Source organism: Heliconius melpomene, chromosome 12 (genome assembly GCF_056956725.1).
Source record: "Heliconius melpomene rosina isolate 202511_hmr_F chromosome 12, ASM5695672v1, whole genome shotgun sequence".
NCBI classification, from domain to species: domain Eukaryota; kingdom Metazoa; phylum Arthropoda; class Insecta; order Lepidoptera; family Nymphalidae; genus Heliconius; species Heliconius melpomene.
In genome coordinates, this window is record NC_140400.1 from 15,723,584 (window position 1) to 15,743,532 (window position 19,949).

Below are 19,949 nucleotides of genomic sequence, written 5' to 3' on the forward strand. Positions count from 1 at the left end.
TGTACCTTGTCTGCCAGTCACTCAGTAATGAAAGCGTTTTATGTATAGGCATAAATTTATATAATAAGTTAGTAGGTATCTACTAAATTAAATTTATATAATAAGTTAGTAGGTATCTACTAACTTAATATATAAATTTAATTGCCTATTATACATAGGTAAACTTCAAATTTATCTCAAGAACTTACGAGTATGTAATTATATCAGAGTTCTAGTTGAACAGTTTGTTATTTGGCATTGACCTCGAATTTTAAATAATTAATATAAGTATTTATCGTTAAAATTTTCCTCTTATAGACATTTATTTGTCAAAGGGTAATATCAGTGTTTTTTACCTTCAAATTAATTATTTTAACGTGTAAACTGTATGTTATATGTATTATCTATACCTACATATATTTATCGATGAACCGTTAGAGGTCGTGGCTTCGATTCCTACGTACTTGAAATATTATACTATATACAAACAACCATATTGCTACGTTCCATTACGCAATATGTAGCTTTTTACACCAATTAATTTGTGATATATTTTTTATTTTACTATGTATGAAGGTGCGGATGCGGTATAAGGCGCCGATTATAAACAAAATTAAGTAAAATAACGTAAGAAGTTTTTCAATAAAATTTATAAATTAATATCTAGATTTTTTATGTGGAACATCATCATATATCTATTAAATAATATATTTTCGTAATATTAGACTAAAATTTTCATCATCTTGCCTAATCGAGTCCCACATTTTAGTACTAGTGAACCTAAATACATCTATCAGGGTGCGGCGGCAACATTCTTAAACTTTTTGCTTCTTATATTGCCGCTGACAGAAACTCTGAATAACATTTAATAGAAAGGGTAAATATGTTGTTATAAATATATTTTAATACATAAAGTAAAAATTGAATAAGTATAATACTAAAATATTGAAAGATTTTTGGTAATATAAACCTTACATAAAGCTCTTATACATGTGCATGAAAAAAATAATATAAATATTAGTAGATAAGACTTCCGTTCAGGATTTGGCATCGTTAAATTAGGCAAAGGTAAGTAACACGTTGTAAATCGTTTACGATTTCTATTTTCATTCGAAAGAATGAATTATTTTAGGTTCTCACACTGATAAGGTAATCCACGGCGTTAAGTTTCGCCATTCAACATGTCATGGTGTAATTCAGAACAGAACTAAGAGAACAATGTTTTTTCTTGCCTAGCTACATAGCATGTGAAGATGAAACTTTTAAATATAATATTATATTAAAAAGTTACAAGTATACTTTTTAATATAATATTAAATTTAAAAATTAAACATTATATTTGAAATTTGAGTTGAAAGTCATTAAAATTCATAGAAATTACGTATAACGATGAAGTTATGTAGTTAAGTAAATTAAGCGCTTTAATAAATTTATCAAATTAATTATTTTATAATTAGTAATAACGTCTAAATCTAGTTCTTGGTAGAATAATTAAAGTAAGTAACTATGTTTCAAATTTAGATAAAGATTTGTAATAATTATAAGACTTGTTTTTTAGGTCATATAATGTGCTTTTACACAATGATTGTGATTTCAAATTATGCTCTGGAGAATGTTTATACACATGTATTATTATAGGACGAAAAAATATACCCTAATAAAGAAAACTAAAAAAATATTGACTTATTACAAAATGTAATCAGCATATTCCACAAAGGCTGTAAAAGTAAACAAAAAACTTAAACTACAATAATATAAAATTAATTGTAAGTGCGAGAAAATTAAGAAAAAATTAATACACCCGACAAAGAGTCGAAAGCTCCGTAACTACTTGTGAAATTATTTTACTACAGCAATTACTCTTTTGTATGCTTATCTAACTGACGTTTTACGTGTATATGACTCTACACTCTCTCATTCATTGCTAAGTTAATTAATATCATAAACGTGCGTTATTATGCCGGAGGCTGATAGCTGAGGGCCTGGACACTGAAAAAATCAAATTTTCTTTTTTATACCTAAAAAGGACAACACATCATTTATGAGAAAATATGCGATTGTGGTATTTCTAAGACCTAGCTGATCTAGGTCTAAATATTTCGTGAAATACTTCTTGAATGTAAAAGGCATGTGTTAGGTTTTAACGAGTCTGTAATTTGGATAGAACACATATTTTACTAACAAATCTACGCTAAAGCTATTTATTTTCTATTTTTTAGGCCTTTTTTCGCTTACTAAAGGTTATCCTATATACATATATATTTTTATTAATTTATCCACTTCAATAATTCTACAAACACCTCATAAACCAGTAGGTGTTAAAACATGTTTAAGAGAATATTATACATTTTAAATGTAGAGGCAGTGTGATGCGCCATACAAAAGATTTCAACGCGTGCTCAAGGTCGTCGTAGCTATCATAATCACGTCTGTCACGATTTTATTGTACTTTAAACGGAACAGAATTGAATATAAAAGCTAATTGTACTTTTTTTAAATATAGATTTTGCGTAATTATGGAGTAATGGAATAATATCGTATCTTATTAATAACAATCCAAGCATTGATCATATTGATTTCGCAATTTCAAAATCCATCTTAGAAAATGTAGTAAATAGTAACTTCTAAGTAATATTATATTATTGAGCACAAGTTATTTCTAATCCAAAATCTGTTTATTTTCAAACATTAAAGACGTTGTTGTCTTCAAAAAATGTGAAAGCTGACGTGTCAATCGGCATTTTTTTTAAATATCTATAATTAAAACTCAAATTTATTTTAGCGATGGGTGCGCCAAACAAATAAGAAAAAAAGACAAATTTACGGAAATTAAAAAGCACATTACATCGGCGTGTTACGTAAATTTTTATTCTTAATTACAAGTCGCACATAACGTAAGGTCGGTCGTAGAAAGTGAATCGGCTTGTGTGAATCAAAAAAAACCTCCATCTTGCCAGTCTGTGGCGCGAAGCCCGTTCGAATTGACGTCCCCTCTCCAGCGCGTCAAAGTGACATTACAATTTTTTAAATATATATTTTTTAAATTAATCACTTCGAGCAAGTGGCCTGTGATCTTTTCTATTAAGTGCATTTGGATAGTTGAAATGTTGTGAATGTGTTCCAATTGTGATTTTTAAAGTACTTTCGGGATTTTTTTTTATGTTTTGAAGTTTTCAAAATGGGGAACTTCGACGGGAGAAAGTCGACAAGTATAAAAATGGTAAGAATTTTCAGCTTCATTATTAATTAAAATAAAACATATTGTACGTAATAAATCAGCGACAAGTAACTCTGAACCAGAACAACAAGTACTATTAATATAAACAACATTGATACTTGTAACTTTCATTTTCTATAGATAAATAATTATATACTTATTTATTATACTTATAAATGAAAAGTTCTCATATTTTTAATGTTTATCACAAATCACCTTATTATGCAACCTAAGAAGTCTAATAAAAATTATCATTGAAATGATATTATAACGTAATATATTGCAAACAATATGCCACTTTTACCTACCGCTTAGGATCCGGATAGAATTCAAAGCAAACACGCATCTAATCAAAATTTAATCGTTTTTAGTTTCACTCTGTTAGTTGTAGATTTCCCTTGAAACCAATTAAAATATATAACTAGCTGTTAACGCTACATTTAAATTATCCTTTTCCAATCTATAACTGACACGAATAGCTATACTTATAAAATACGTCTTATTTGACTTTTTTAGAAATACGTTTTCTAAAAATGTATTTCTCCTCCAAAGCACACCTTGAAAATTTTAAAATAAGTAAAATTTTATCAATTAAGTATTTATTCATATTGTTCACGGTTTAAAACCTTTTTATGAAGTATTGGGACATTGAGTTATGTACTGTACACGTAGTCTGTATGAAATATCTGCATTACAACATCGATGTCTGAGTATTGGTAGTGTGTTGCAAAATGAACTATAGTCATAGCCTGTCTGACATGTTTATTCGAGAAAAATGCTGATTTTTTTATGCTACTGGGCTTGATAAAAGTTAACGCTTTACGTTGTATAGGGTAGGAGTGTCAAATCACTCCATTCCTTGCGCACCGGGCCTAATTTTCGAGACATTGTGTGTTAGGACGCGTAAATCAACGACGGTTTTTGTTACCAAAGCGAGAATATGAAAATAATTCGTTACCCGGTAGGAATCGCACACAATTTCATAAACTAATGCAGTAGAAGATTGTGAAATCAATTGACATTTAAAATTTGATTTAAAATGAATATTAATTTAATAAAAAGAGCGAATTATATTATCTGTGGCCATTTTAGTACAAAAAAAAGAATTAATATGTTTTTTTTTTTCACATTATGTATATAAATAACATTTTTCTCTAATATTATTATGATAATTTTAGATTTTTTTTTAATTAATAGATATATAGAAAATATATATGTTTATAATCCTAAGTACATATTATATTTTAAAATGTTAGAAAAGATTTTGCAGTAAATAGCATAATGTTTCAATAAATGATATATATTTTTTGTGCAATGGCTGTCCAATCCTTGTATTAGGTTTACCATGTATGAATTTAATATAAAACGATCGAAATATATACCTAAACTGTCTAGAATGCTTGGAAAGTATCCAAGAAACGCGGGTTTAGCTGCAGTAAAAATTTGCATGTCCATATAAATCTTACATTTAACAACAAGAATAAGTAAGTAAGCTTTTCTCCATACAAGAATGTAGTTATCTTTCAATATTAAGGTATTAAACTAATTTATTACTTAAATGACATTATTGATATAGCATTATCACGCATTGTCATTGATAATTGAGGAAAAAACTTGACACGATTTCGCAATAATTGGAGGCAGTGGAGGGAAACACGATATGTTGATGAGACTTAGGTACTATCGGATAGGGGTACCCAGGGGGAGCTGTGCTGTTGCTTATTTAGAACATGCAGAACTCAACGACTTTAAATTTCCGATGTATTTTATATAAAATATTTTTATTGAACTTAATAAACTATTTATGAGTCGATTAAATTATAATTTATAATGCCAAATTTATTTGATGAATCCTAATTTAAACATTTCCGCGTACGCCATTAACAAATGACATTTTGACCCGTTTGCATATTAATAAGTTAATAAGGATTATTATAATAATTAATTAGTTCAAAGATGTACACAATAAAGATAACATTTAAGTTTTATTGCGAATAAAACTTATCTTTATTATGTACATCTTACTGTGCGAAAGTTAATTTTATATAGTTACAAGGTTATATATAAAATATAACAGTTCTCAGACAAACAAATGAAAAAAAATATGAAAATAAACAATAAACAAAAAATATGTATGTGTGTTCTTTTAACTAAACGTGAGTAAAAGCGCGACCTTCGTTTCTCTCACTCTTTAAACTGAAAGCTATAAATACATCCTGCATCTAAACCCATAGGGTATATTAATTTCTGAACTGATTTATTTATTTTTCAAACTTTGTACGTACATTATTAAAAGTAATTGACAAAAACTACCTAATTACTAATAATAATAAAAGACTATTGTAAATATTGATCTGACGCCGCATGGTGATGACTCAAGACATTTTTTCTGTCAACACTCCTAAGGCCACTAAACTTTTGGTACAAGAAACTGAATTAATTCTCGTCATTCAAAAGCTATTTAACCGACTTCTTCTTCTCTTCTTTTTTTTTTTTTTTTTTTTTTATGTTTGTTACCTCATAACTTTTAACTGGGTGGACCGATTTTGATATTTTTAAAGGTGTTATAGCATTAGTTTGACACCGACTTCAAAATTATAAAATCTTTATATAATTATTTTTCACTTTTTAGTTCGTTGTTAGAAGTCGGTTTTTGTTTTTGTTAAAAATTTATTTATTCGCAATATAATTCGAAAAAAGATACATCTTTTTATTAGTTCAAAATTTATTTACAATTTATTTATTTTTAATAGGAGAAGAAAAAGTAACGAAGTTTAAAGAGAAAAAAAAAACGAAGCTTAATTTAGTAAAGAATTTAGCAGAGTTGCAATAAATAATTTTAAAACGCAATTTTATAGCAAAAAATGAAACATTTATTTCTTTAAAAATCAATTAAAAGTAATATTTCTTCTTTTATATAAAGAAAAACCTGTGTAAATGAGGCCGGACGTGGCGCGGGAACACAAGCGTGCAACGGTTAACGCGACAGGTTGCCGATTCGATTCCCACTCGAGGAAATTATATATTTAATATTTTCATATTCTCGTAAGGAGTAGGAAGGCAAAGCAAGGCGCTGAGTTCCGCCATTTAACACGCAACACCTCCGGTTTACAGCGGAACGTGGGGAACAGAAGTGTCTTACATTAGGTTCCTAGGTTCCCTCTGCCTACCCCGCTATGTGATGAATATAGCGTGAAGCTAAAAAATATACATTCATATACAGAAATACTTTACTACTAAAATATATTGTTAAAAAATTGCAAAGTAACTTAATGTATAAATTATAGAAGACTGTAAATACGAATATACGGCGGGGAATGTGCGTAGGAGCAACGACATCAAGGACAACGCCTAGTGCCTTTGTGCTGCCGATTAAATGGAAAATAACATTTTAATAAAAAACAAAAAAATAGAAAAATGTTGTTTCTGGTGTATGATGTTTTTTTTATTCTTGTAGAAAACTAAAGAATTAAAATATTAAAGAATAAATTAAAAGATTTTATTATTTTAGTTTGGTTGCGAAAACATTTTTTACTCTGTCTGGATAGATCTTAATTGCTTGCTTTTTCAATCTGTGGAACAACTAGATAGAGTTCATAGCGAATTGTTAGTTGGTCTTTATAATTTTTTTATTTCCAAACACAAATATTGGCAAGGAAAGTATGTTTTTTTCTAACTTATATAACATTTTGCACTCACAAACATTAAAAAAACGATTATCTTATCACTTATTACATAGTATACAGGCATTTGTAATACGAAAATTAAACAAAATTGCAAAAGAAAGCGATATTCAACGTTTAAGTACGTGCTTTCTCTAATTAAAACACTAGTTTTGTACAACTTAATTTCTCAGCTCGCGGCGCTAGCGACGAAAGCTAACAATGGCAGATGTCAGTGAGAGTTACATACATACATACATTTAGATAAATTTATGATTATATATACTAATTTTTTATATTATGATAATTAATTTAGTATATAATTGAACTAATTGTGTTTTTTTATTATGTGAAATATATTTTTTTGGGTATAAGTTCTTAATTGAGGCCGTTATTGTGGCACAGTGGCTAACTAATGTCTAACGACGGTAATAGGTTCTATTCTCACTCGCGAGACTGAATTATTATGTTGCGGTAGTTGACAAGTAGGAACCTAATGTTGCTAGGTATCCTCTGCATACCATACTATGGGTATATATTATGCAAGATACAGGACGAAATTAAAAAAAGATCTGTGAAAATTTGTACTTGGAAAGATTCTTTTAACATCTAATTATAAATATTATAGATTTGGTTTACGGTGAAAAAATATATATTAAATATTTGTAATACTTATCTCAAGCACTATACTCGTACGATGATATAGCAATATTTCGATGCATTCGTAGAAAGGCCCAAGGGTGGGGTCACCTTCAATGTCGACGAGCTCAGTCGTGGGACTCCAAGCACAGTGTGTATAATTCAACAATTAATAACCATATAACGTCTTTATGATCAGAGGGTACATACATATATATATTTCATTGAAAAGGATAGCGGATTCAAATCAATTGTGATGATATTATTATTTGTAACTAGCGTGACTTTGTAACGTAATGCAAAATAGTTTATAGCCTTCGTTAATAAATGGACTATGATACACAAAAGTATTTTTACAATTCATATAGGAGTTCCTGAGACCGCGCTCAACAAAAAAACAACTGTTCAGTTTTATAATTTTCCTTAGTAGACTTTAGAAAGGGGAAAATGGGAAAACGGAGTGACTTTCTAGTTTTCTTTTGGAATGCTGGTGATTTCTGTTTCATTTCTTTCATTTTTGAAATATTTTAATATGAAAAAAGGCATGACTATGATTGTTTAATATGGTGACGAAATTTAGAGGCACGTAATATTCACAGAGGGATTTCCCTAAGTAGAAATCTAACTCCTACGTGAATACTAGGTACTTATTAGATTTTTTTCAATTGTGCCAAAAAATATTCTTTATTCAATTAAACCATTACAAAGATAAAAAAACTTTTGTAGCCTCAAGTTAAATTAAAAATGTCAGCACCCGCACTCCTACAAATTATTTAAAAAAAAAAAGATCTTGCGACGACCACATTGATTATAACTTTGCATAATTCTATTCTAAAATAATATTTCTTTCATTAAATGTATATTACAATATTAGTTTTAACGAGTGTCATTAACTCAAGCACTATTGTCTGTTTCTCGCAATCCTCCCGTGATTGTAGATTTCGAGATTTATTACCTAACTTGGTTAGAAAAAACTAAATCTGCATGCAATATCTAATTATAGCTATGTCAAATGTATATAATAATATAATGTGCAAAAGTTGACGTTCTAAGATTTTTTTATAATACTTAAGTATGATTAGACGACGACGACGGTTGTAGGTTCGATCCCCACTCGACATACGCCCGAAATTAATAATGTATCTCCGATCTCCAGTTAACGTCCATCTTGGAATGTTCGACATATCTATCCAATCTCTAACCTGCATGCCAATAACCATTCCGGATAATGTCAACTTATCATCAAAAGTGGATTGTAGGGCCCTCCCTTCGGTAACGATAGTTTCGTTTTATCTTTATCTTTTTTTAATTAACAAAATCCTAATATATATGCTAAATTAAATTTAAAATTAATTATTATTACTTATAAAAGTCCTATAAAAACTATTTTTAATAAAATAATAAATATTTAAGTCCCAAAATATTAAAAAAAGAATAAAAATTAATAATATTAAAACACTTTTTAAAACTTAATGCAATATGCTTAGGTGCGTACAATGGAACTTGAACATGTCATTTTGACAGCATATGTTTTTATAATATAATAATTAATTGTTAGTTTTAAGATACTTTATTCCTAACCCATTTTCATGTATAAATTATTAAACATAACTTGAAACGCCATAAAATTACAACTAAACTGAACTAAAGATAATTATTTAAATTTCATTAATGGAGTCCGGCATAGTAAGGTAAGTATCGTATGTATTCATAATTTTGTTTATTAAGTTTAAATATACATGCGAAAAATTATATAAAGGCGTTAGCCTCTATAGAATTTTTGAATTCATTATAATATTAATATCGTTTTGCTTGGCTATTTCAATTTCATATTGTTTATTGCTACATTGGATAACAAAGAATAAAATTTGAGATTAAGTGCAAGATTATTATTTTAACTTATATTGATGAATGCTTTATTGAACAATGAACTAATAAATACTTTATTTTTTTCAGTAAAAACAAAACAGTGATTGCAAGAAATTCACTAAATATTTTGTAGCTTATAAGAAATGTATGGAGAATAAAGCTGATAAAATTACTAAACATGGAGCAAGCTAGAATTAAGAAATAAAAAATATTTATATAAAGAGACAAATAAAAAAATAGGTTACATTTTTTTAATAATAAAAAAATTACAATACACATTGTTTTCCTTATTCACCCCCAAAAACAAGTAAAACTATGATTAACTGACAATCTTCTCACTTAAGTAATTAATAAATATAAAATATTTGAATAATTATTCATCTTATAAAACAATTATTTACATCCTTTCTGTGATATCTTATATTGCAGCGCTGTCCTCATTATCTATCATGTCATGAAGGTATTTCCATTCCTGGTACTTCCTCCAAATTAAGATCTCTGCAAATGGAGTGCCATAATATGAAATTATCTTGCAAATGTTCTAAAAATATAAAATTTCTATATTAGGTATATAATTCATGAATATTAATAAGTTTAATACTATTTACACATCATACTAATAAATTATAATAAGTTTTTTTTTATATGGTCCGTCCCCTTTTTTCCATACCATAGGTAATATTAGGTTAACAAATACCTTTCTATTATGTTCCTGGTTTAATATATGCTTGGTTGCAGCTTTGCTTTAGTACTTGGATTAAGAACTTGTGTTAATAAATATGGTCTATTTGGTACTTTACTTCCATTGATTACCATAATGTCTTGCATCACATTTTGCTGCCTATAATAAAATATAAAATATTATTTTACAAATATATGAGATAGTAATTTGGAAAATCAGCAACTGAAATTAATAAGCCCAGAGCTCAAATTAAGAAATGAAATGGTAATTAGTGACTGAGATTAAGTATACAAAAAAAAGTTTCCATAATTTGCCTGCTTTTGTAAAGAAAACTTTATATAACTTAATAATACTCACATGGCGATTAAACACATAAGTGTTCGAGTGCAATCAATTGCAGCAATAACTCCAGGAAAGGCACCAACTTGATAGAAGTTTTTAGCACTCTCTTGATATATTGTTATATGCTCACTGCATATATTTGTAATTGCTGACACTGACTACATAATACTATCATTACTATCACTCGAAGAAATGTCACTCCACATATTTATTTACTTTAAAAATCAAATATAATATAAATGCAATTTTGCAATCCGGGGATATGATAAAGTAAACCCCAAAATATGTCGGATCGCAATTAGCTGTCATTTTTGCTATCCAACGTAATGTCCTCCCAACGATAGATTGAAGTTAAAGATTGAAAATGAAGTACTTCGATAGGTTATTGGCAAGCTAGACTCAAAAAATAGATTGATATTTTAATCTATGGTAGCAATTTATGGATTAGGATCGATTATTAACATTGGGCGATAATGATTAATTGTTTATCCTTAAATTATCTGCCAATCAAGATGAATTGTTTCGAAAATTGTACGGAAAATGGGTATGTAATGGACAGTATATGGATATTAAGACTATCTGCCTGCCTTGCCTTGAAGAAAAGTTTTTTTTTTAAATATGAAACTTGTAGAAAAAAAATTGTAATCCACAGATTATTTGAATAAATTTATTCTCTATCTATAAGTTCTCGAGTTTGTTTGAATATATGATGTTAAGTTTTAATATATAGCCTGCAAGTGCCTTAAACCGGCGTACAATATATAAATGAACTACTACGTTACTAGAACTGCATTCCAAACAGGTAAATACATCCCAACTGACATTACTGACCTTTTCACAATCGTTAACTTACTATACAAAAAGTGTGAGCATTTTTTAAAGTAAACTATTTTAAGTATTTTAAATTTATAAATTGTTTATATATTTCTTCCGTGGCTTGTGGCCAATAGAAAACGTAAATGTATTTTAAAAAATAATATTTATTTTATAAGTGTTTATTTTTTGTAATAGATCATTTAGAGTTTCCTGTAATATAAATCAATTAAGTTTTAAGGAAATATAAATAATATCGACTGTCAATAATCGTTATTATGCATGCCTTGATTATTAGACACTGAGGAACTAGTTTAAGCTATTAATTTTTTGATAAATGAAGAAGATCGCGTATATAAATATATATTTATAAGTAGTTTTTGTCATTTTTTTGCGTCATTTTAAAAAGGAATTTTCATTTTTTTCCGTCTTTAGTGTAGAGTCAGCATACTTATCAGTATACTTTACTTTGCTCATACAAAGCAGGGTTAGCAAAAGAAACGATATTTACCACTTTTTTCGACACATTACGTGTGAAGTAGCATGAAAATTTGAATATTCCGAGTGGAGATCGAATCCACAATCATCGCGATTGCACCCATATACTGCGCCATAACGGCCTGAAATAGCTAACATCTTATTAAACAATATTGATACCATCATTATAAAGGTTACCCCTTGTACGTTCTTTGAATAGTTGTATTCTGTAATAATGATAATGATGGAATTATAAGTAACTTGTATATAATTTTAATATATATTTTCCGTTGTTTTTGTAAACTAAGCACAAGTTTGGAGGTTTCATTCAATGCAACGATCTTAAGATATAGAAAAGCTATTATTAAGCTGTATGTGTGTACTTCCCATAATTATCCTCGAATATCTCCTAAACAATACGCAATTAGTGAACAATAAAGCGATACGTTTACTATAGTTTACTTTGAAATGTTGGGAGTAAGAACAAGAGACTATAGACTATCTATGGTCATAGATTGAGGCCGTCATTGTATAGTAGGACGGTTCCTGACTGTTAGCGCGATGATTGTAGGTTCGATTCTCACTCGAAGAAATGATTATTCAAATTCCTTTTCCTTTAAAAGCTATAAAAGGGTTAATTTGTATATACATTAACTATTGGTATGTACATTAACTAGGGCAATGAGTTCAATTCCTGCTTTGTATTTACTTTGAAAATATTTTTAAAAGTTAGATTCACAGTAAATAATTTAAAAAATTACGACGTATTTATTACACGTTAAATAAATATTGACACATAGTTTAAACGAAAATTAAGTGCAGTAATAAATATTATATTTATATAAAAAAGGAAGTCGTAAATTCTATAACCAATATTTGCATTAAACAAACATCAATAATTCCTTTATGAAATAGTGTAAATAATTGCGTGAACGACGCTTGTTTAGAAAGTGGAAGATGTGTGACCTAACCGTTTGTTTTGGTAGTATGAAATCCATACATATGGATAAACATAAAACTTTTGTTCAGGGTTGTGCCCTGCGCGACGAGGCCAGTCGCCAGAACGGAGTGTCTTAACAGTAGGTTCCCTGGCTTCCACTGTCCACTCAACTATGTGGGCAGTGGAAGCAGGATATATTCTTTCTTCTTCACACAACACGAATCGAACCCACAATCGTCGCGTTTACAGCCAACCGCTGTAACTCTGCACCATTAAGATATAAAATATATTTAATGTTTTTACAATATATAAATAAATAATCCTTACAAATATAATATTACATAAAGGAAGAACAAACCTTCATACAAAACTGTGATTAGGTCATGCTCGGTGTGTATGTTCGTATTATATTACAAGACCACAGTGACCCATCGACCGCATTGTTGCGAGTACTTGCTATGAGGAAGTTCTTTATTCTCACACCGACCACCTTATTTATAATAATTAATTAGTTCAATTGTTATAAGTTAAATTCGCAGCGTAAATTAAGAGATAGTGGCGTCTTTTTTCTGCTGTGGAGCAAAGCGCGTCGTTGAGTTACGCCAATTTACACGTGGGTGTAGTCTTTATGTCTATGCATAGGATTACGATACTATGATCTCCCCCTGGTACCTGCTATATTGTGGGATATGTGTAAATTTCCAATTATCTACGACTAAAGTAATTAAGCTTGAAATCGTTATCATTTTCTCACAGCGCTGCGTCGATTACCGCCCTCAATATTCGAAAAGTGGGAACAGAAGCTTCTTAATGGCAACGGAGTGTTTTAACACTAGGTTCCCAGTTTCCCTCTGTCTACCCCGCTACGCTCTACATACAGCTTGAACTTTTTGAATTGAATAAAGGTTAAAAAAATAGTTAAAAAATTAAAAATAATCAAATGTTAAACCACACCTTGAATGCATATTTTACTAATGAACGATAAATATTTCATTTTTATCTAATAAAAGATCAAATTTATATGTATAGATGTTTATAAGACATCTTTAGTTATATAATAGTTCCGCTTTCGATGAAAGTACGTCTATCGATCGTCGCCTCGTAAAAGCGTAGAGCACAACACTATGGAGGCTATTTGTAGTTTTTTTATATGTATTTATGATTTTCTTTAGCAGAGTACGGAGTGTCTTGGCACTGTGTTCTATTTGCTTATCCTGCTCTGTTCTTTTTTTATTATATTTTGAATGTGTAAACATTAATTTTCCCTCTCCAACCGGTATCGCTGTAAAAGCTAATAGAGCTAACAGCATCAACCTCAAGTCCGAAAAAAATATACTAAACACGTACTCTTGACATTTAAAACGAATGATAGATGTTTTTTCTAAATATATATGTTTATAGATTAGTTTAGGAGATCGACATACATATATGTATGTATTCTTTGACCTTTTCTAAAACATTATTTCCGAAGCTGTCATTATTTAGAGCTACCTAGCGGTGTTTGAATATTTATTATATGTTTATATAAAATAATATATACCAGTCTAAGATAAATAAGAAACGTTAGTAATTTAAATAAATTATTATAAATATTGCGAAGGCCACGTGAAAAAGTGGGGCAGCTTTTGGCTGTAAATTCGTTGGTCATTGGCTCTATAATTAAATATATTTAATTTATTTAGAAAAAAACGCTATGTAGAGCCACCATTTATTTGAACACGCAATGTCTTAAAGTTAAGTGGGACCTAGATAACTGAGTTTCTCAATATAAATATATAATCTCAATATAGAAATATATATATATATAAAACATGAATAAGATACCTAAAGGAATAAAGAAACTTTAAGATTTACAAATAAAACTTCATGCTTTTCCCCGCTTAGGAGGGAAGGTAAAAGGAACCTAGTGTTAAGTGTTCCATTCCTCACTTTGATTTAAATTAATTAAAGATAACTTCGTTGAACCATCTTTAATGATAGTTTAATAGGCCGTCGTAATCCTTCCTCCGATTGGGGATAGAACCCACAACCAGCCCGTTGGGACACTAACCCACTGTGCCTCAACGGCCTCAATCTTCACATATTAAACATACTTTTCTACTGAGCCTGCTCCAAAAATACAATAGATGCGTAAAATGTTAAAATATAGCCATATAAGTTGCGAAGTCCGATAATGAGCAAATTCTAGCAAGTTTGAAAGCTGTGTCATAACGCTGTGTCAGCCGCCAGGTCAGGGTTGCCCGGTGCGCTTTCCAGGTCGTAGGGCTGCGTGCTGATCATATATTACTCGTGTATACTTAATATGTATGTAAGCTAACTTTGATTTGTGACTTTGTTTGCGTTTTCATGTTCATTTTAATATGGTAGGAAAGATTGGAATATCTTTCCTAATATCAAAAGAAAATTCCTGATATGTCTTTAACTTTTATTTAAAAAAAATGACTTAACAGTAAACCTCGGGGACTAAAATTTGTGTAACATTTATTGGTTTTGAAGTATTTGCTGTAATAAAAATAGCTAACGTTTCAAACTAAAATAACTTGTAATCTACACGATAAAGTCAAATGTTTCCTGTAATTAAAAATATAAATATCGTTTTACAGACTCTCGTAAAATAAAAAAAACACAGTTCTTAACACTTGGTTTATCTTTTTATTTAAAAAATAGAATAAAGCTAAAATAATTTTTTTTCTGACATGGCATCTTATAGTTAAAATTGAAAAAAAAAAAATAGAGTTACACTATTGAAAGTTTACATAATATATATAATACATTTTAACGAAAGCAATGATGCTATGGAATCCGATATAATAGAAATCGATTGCAAAAATTGGTGTAGAAAAGTGAAAGAAAGTATAAAGTACGCAACACACGTTGCACTTTCGTACTGCGTCGATGTCACATAATAAATATATTATAATGTTTATCAGTATTCTGCTTGGATTTCTTGAGTTAAATGCTTAACTATTTGCATTTTAATATTAGATAAAATTTGAATTACATATACGTTGTCGTTCGATGTCATGAAAATAATTTCCCCATTCTGGCAAGACAAGGCGCGGCGTTGAGTTACCGAACAAGGTAGATGTAGGAAGTATATATTTAAATAGTTCATGTCAATAGTTTAGTTAGCTTTAGTTTTTAGGCAAATAGCAAAAAGAGTATCTATATACTTTTTTTATTACTTTTAAAGTACGTAAGGTAGTTATTATTTGAATTCTATCTACGTCTTTAAGTTAAAGTATTTGCCGGATCCATTATCTATATTTTAATGCAATGTTATATTGACAAGTGTTTATTAAGTTTATTAAGTGGAATTTTATAATTGACAAGTTTATTCTTTTCGCGTGTAAGTGAATTACATTACACTTACGATTACTTCGAAATTTGCTTAAAATTATAACAAAACTCGTTTACCTAAGATGTTTAGAAATCTTTTTACTTCTTGGTTAATAAATAATTTATAATTATTACATGAAGATATGATTAAGTAAATGATACTTAATTATTTTTAAATAATTGTTCGGACATTAAGAAATCATTAGAATGTTAGAATTTCATGACAAAATATAATTTCGAAAGATTCAAGCTGGTTTCTTGAATAAAACCTTCAAAGTTATAAAACAATTTTCCTGTAGCTTTACTCTTTTTCCCGCATAAGTGGTTAGGCAAAAATGAAAAGTGGTAACACTTTTCACTTAAATCTCGAGACAATTATATGCCGCGCTTTCTCTATAAGAACGGGTAAATTAATATAATTTATATACATTCATTCCCCCGGCTGAGGATCAAATCCACGATCGTCGCTTATTCATGCAAACACTGTCCCACTGCGCCGTGGTGGGTTTGAAGTCCATTTGAACTATATAATCTCAAAAGCTATAAGCTATATGTATAAGCAGTATTTCTCACGATCTCCTCCATCGAATTTTAATGCAGATTTCCTTTCACTGTAGATATTTAGAATACTGTTATTCCATTATTAGATCTAGTTTTACTAAAACGTTTTATACGTAAATGGTTAGTTATTGAAGCTTTAATGCTAACTTGCCTTCATCTGGTTTATAATTTTATTCGTTAACTCAGTCTTGAGAACGGATGTCTATAGCAGTAGCTGCAGAAAATGTGTCTAGCATTTAAATATATGAAGAAACCTGTATAATTATACATTATTCCCTCATAGACTCATTAGACTCTCAGTCTTAGTGCTTATAGTAGTTTCAATTACGTTTTGTCTGTCAAACACCCAAAAATGGTATGCGCGCCATGAAAAGTACATATGTATATAGATTTTAAATTATTATTTCACAGTTATATACTTAGAACAGTAATATATTTTACGACAGCGCTAAACGCCGTCAGGTATTTAAATATTTTCCCCTAATATACAGCAAGCTGCATACGTCACAATGGCATGCAAGCGCAACCGTCGTCGGTAATGTCATAGGTGAGAGGACAAGGCACGACTTTGACTTTTGCGATCGTCAAACCCGTTCTCATACAATTCTCAAAATACTTACTTGTTAAATAGCAACTTACTATGTGTTAAATGAAATATATGCATTCTAGAATCAGGCGGTATAACTATTTAAGATAATAATAAATTCAATATTCCGTTACGATTTCCTCTCGAGATATTTAATTATTTTTTTCGCTCTGGTACGAAGGCAATGCGCGCCGTTGGGTTCCGCAACTGACCACGCGATGTCTTCAAAATTGGAAGTGGGGAATAGAGGCTCTTATTAGGCTCGCACTACCTGCTGGTAAAATTTCTCTGTTGTTCGTTTTTCTGTGATATATTTTCTACAATATATAGTTTAAGACGTTTATCATTATTTAGAATATAATATATTATTTATATTAATAGATTATAATAATTACGTATAAAACAAATTAATATATTGCGGCCTTTCACAAGGTTGTAAGGAATTGTAAGTAAACTTTGACATTACAAGAACAGGTTGTATCATCCGTAATCAGTATGGGAAATAGTTGTCGCGAATATTAAGCGAATATAAAGTTGTTTCAAATTCCTAAGGAAATATAAGAAAAACAATATATCGCTACATTATATGACAGTCGTGGCGCAGGGCCACAAGTGTGTGGCTTTAAACGCGACTGGTTGTGGGTTCGATCCCCACTTCAGAAAATTAAATGTTTATTTAAATTTATATTTTAATTTCTACGCTCTTGTGGCGAAGCAAAGCGCGGCGTTGAGTTTCGCCACTTAACAACCAATGCCTCTAGAATTCGGTGGAAAATGAAGAATTTAGTGTCTAATTTCTTCTCCCTTTGCCTACCTCATCATAAGCACATCGTCATAACATATTTTTAACATTAATAATCCTCAAGAATTCATTTAATTCGTAGTATTTTGATGAAATTATTTATTTATTCGACTCGTGTTTCAACATAACACATCGCGTGTGGTTGCGTGTGTGAGACAGATGATTTATCAGTTTTCTTCACTTTTAAACTTATAGATTGCTTCTTTTTTTAATTAAATTAATAATTTAATTGTATATTTATAATAATACATAAATAATACCGATAGTGGTGATTTACATTCGAGGAAATGAAATATATCATAAAGTTTTTATTTCCACTCAACACACAATGCATCCAGATTTCAGAATAAAGTGTGGAACGGAAGTGTCTTAATGGAGACAGAGTGTCTTAACAGGTTCCCTTTTCGCCATAATTAAAGAACAACAAGTTCCCGGGTACCCACTATGCTATGTGGGGGATACATCGTGAAGCTAAAAAAATTAGTTGTGCCCCCAACTTTGTTTGCGTGGATCAAAATTGTTTGTTCCCCTATCCGCAAAGAACTCAGGAAATTTCAACTTCGTGCTTTGTTTCAATTGTACGTAGTCAGCCAGTCAGTTAGTAATGAAAGAGTTTTGTAATAAGCTTTAAAATGCTATCTTACAGTCCACTGCACTTATTTGAAGTTCCATTTAATCAATCTGTAAATAATGTTATATAAATAAACTGCTTGATTGGAAATAAATTAATTGTGTGTATAAAGTTCTGTTTTAGAAAATATCTTTTGACTAGGAATCGAACCCATAGCCGTTGCGTTTACAGTAAAACTCCATCCCACTGTGCCACTGGCGTTTGGCATGTAAGCAATAAACAGAACAAGCCAACACGTGAAGACGTCGTAAAATTCAAAGTTACTATTTCGTAACAAGATTATGCAAATCGATTTATATTTGGAGAAAGCAAATCGCGACCTCTCGAAGTGATAACTTTTAATTACTACAAGAATCTACATAGTTTAGTTTATTTTAACCTTTTTTACATATTAAGTGACGAATTATAAAAATTTAAGTCATTAAAATTAATAGTCTACCTAACTACCACTCAGAGTTGTCAATTAGTTGTAACTCAGGTTTAATTAGAATAATGTCTATATATATAACGACCTAGTAAAGATAGACTACGATTTTTTTTAGCTTCACGCTGCATTCTACATATAGCAGGGTAGGCGAAGAAAAATTAATGTTAAGACCGTCCCTCGTTTTCTCTTTGCCTTGTTACCAGAGCGGAAGAAATGAAAATACTACAATCCCCCGAGTGGGGATCGCACCCATGACCGTTGTCTTTACAATCAGATACTGTTCGGCTAAGCCACGAAGGCCTGAAAAAAAATGTTAAATATTAGATAATAAATATTTATGTCGCAAAGGAAAATATTAGTTATTTATCATTGTTCAATAGAAGTTGGCTAAAATATTATTATTTGTAGTTTTATTTGAACTAATTAGATGACGCGGTTGACTTCTTGCGATCTCAATGGTCCGTCGACTTAGTACAGGCGGTTATGTTACGAAAGTGAAAAATAAAATGTATTATTTATAAAACCCAAAAGCGAATAGTTGTGCAAAGACGCGTGACAGCTTGGGGGTTCGATTATTAATCGCGGAAATGGAATATTAAATATATATTAGATTCCCTGGTTAGTTACACTGCTACCTACCGAATGCATGAAGAGCCTATAAAACAAATAAAAGCAGCAATGCAAAGACGAAACGCGGCGTTGAGTTCTGCCACTCACCACGCGATATCTTGGATTGCATTATAATGCAATTTTGACATACCAATATCTTGTTAAAGCAACCACAGTTCTTTAGTTGTAAAACCGAAAATATTTACATAATACTTGCTTGTATACTTCACTCAATGTATGTTTTTCTTAGTATTAAAAATACTACGCACGCGTCTGTGGCGAAAGTGATTGCCAAACGACCACATACCGGATTTGCGGATGATAAAAGCGGAATATGTAATGGAGATGGTTTTACTTCGTGTATATTTTTAGCT

The 19,949-nt window shown here is 30.0% G+C and overlaps 1 protein-coding gene and 2 long non-coding RNA genes across 4 annotated transcripts in view; 2 read left to right on the plus strand and 1 right to left on the minus strand.

Annotated features, from left to right (window-relative positions):
• The first annotated feature begins 2,913 nt into the window (after positions 1–2,913).
• The window catches only part of Cht6 (Chitinase 6), a 58,875-nt gene continuing 41,839 nt past the window's right edge, over positions 2,914–19,949 (plus strand). The window contains exon 1 of the mRNA XM_085194854.1: positions 2,914–3,199. Coding sequence (XP_085050980.1) covers positions 3,158–3,199 — 42 coding nt within the window. The 5' untranslated portion in view covers positions 2,914–3,157. The remainder of the gene's footprint in view (positions 3,200–19,949) is intronic.
• Positions 8,810–9,638, plus strand: LOC146534156 (uncharacterized). The gene is made up of 2 exons (XR_014878589.1): positions 8,810–9,188; positions 9,454–9,638. It is a non-coding gene; the product is annotated as an uncharacterized LOC146534156 (long non-coding RNA).
• Positions 9,578–10,707, minus strand: LOC146534157 (uncharacterized). 2 transcript variants are annotated; one of them, XR_014878588.1, is made up of 3 exons: positions 10,406–10,707; positions 10,064–10,207; positions 9,578–9,864 (listed from the first exon to the last, which is right to left on the minus strand). It is a non-coding gene; the product is annotated as an uncharacterized LOC146534157 (long non-coding RNA). The 2 variants fall into 2 exon arrangements; XR_014878587.1 differs by having other exon boundaries at positions 9,578–9,907.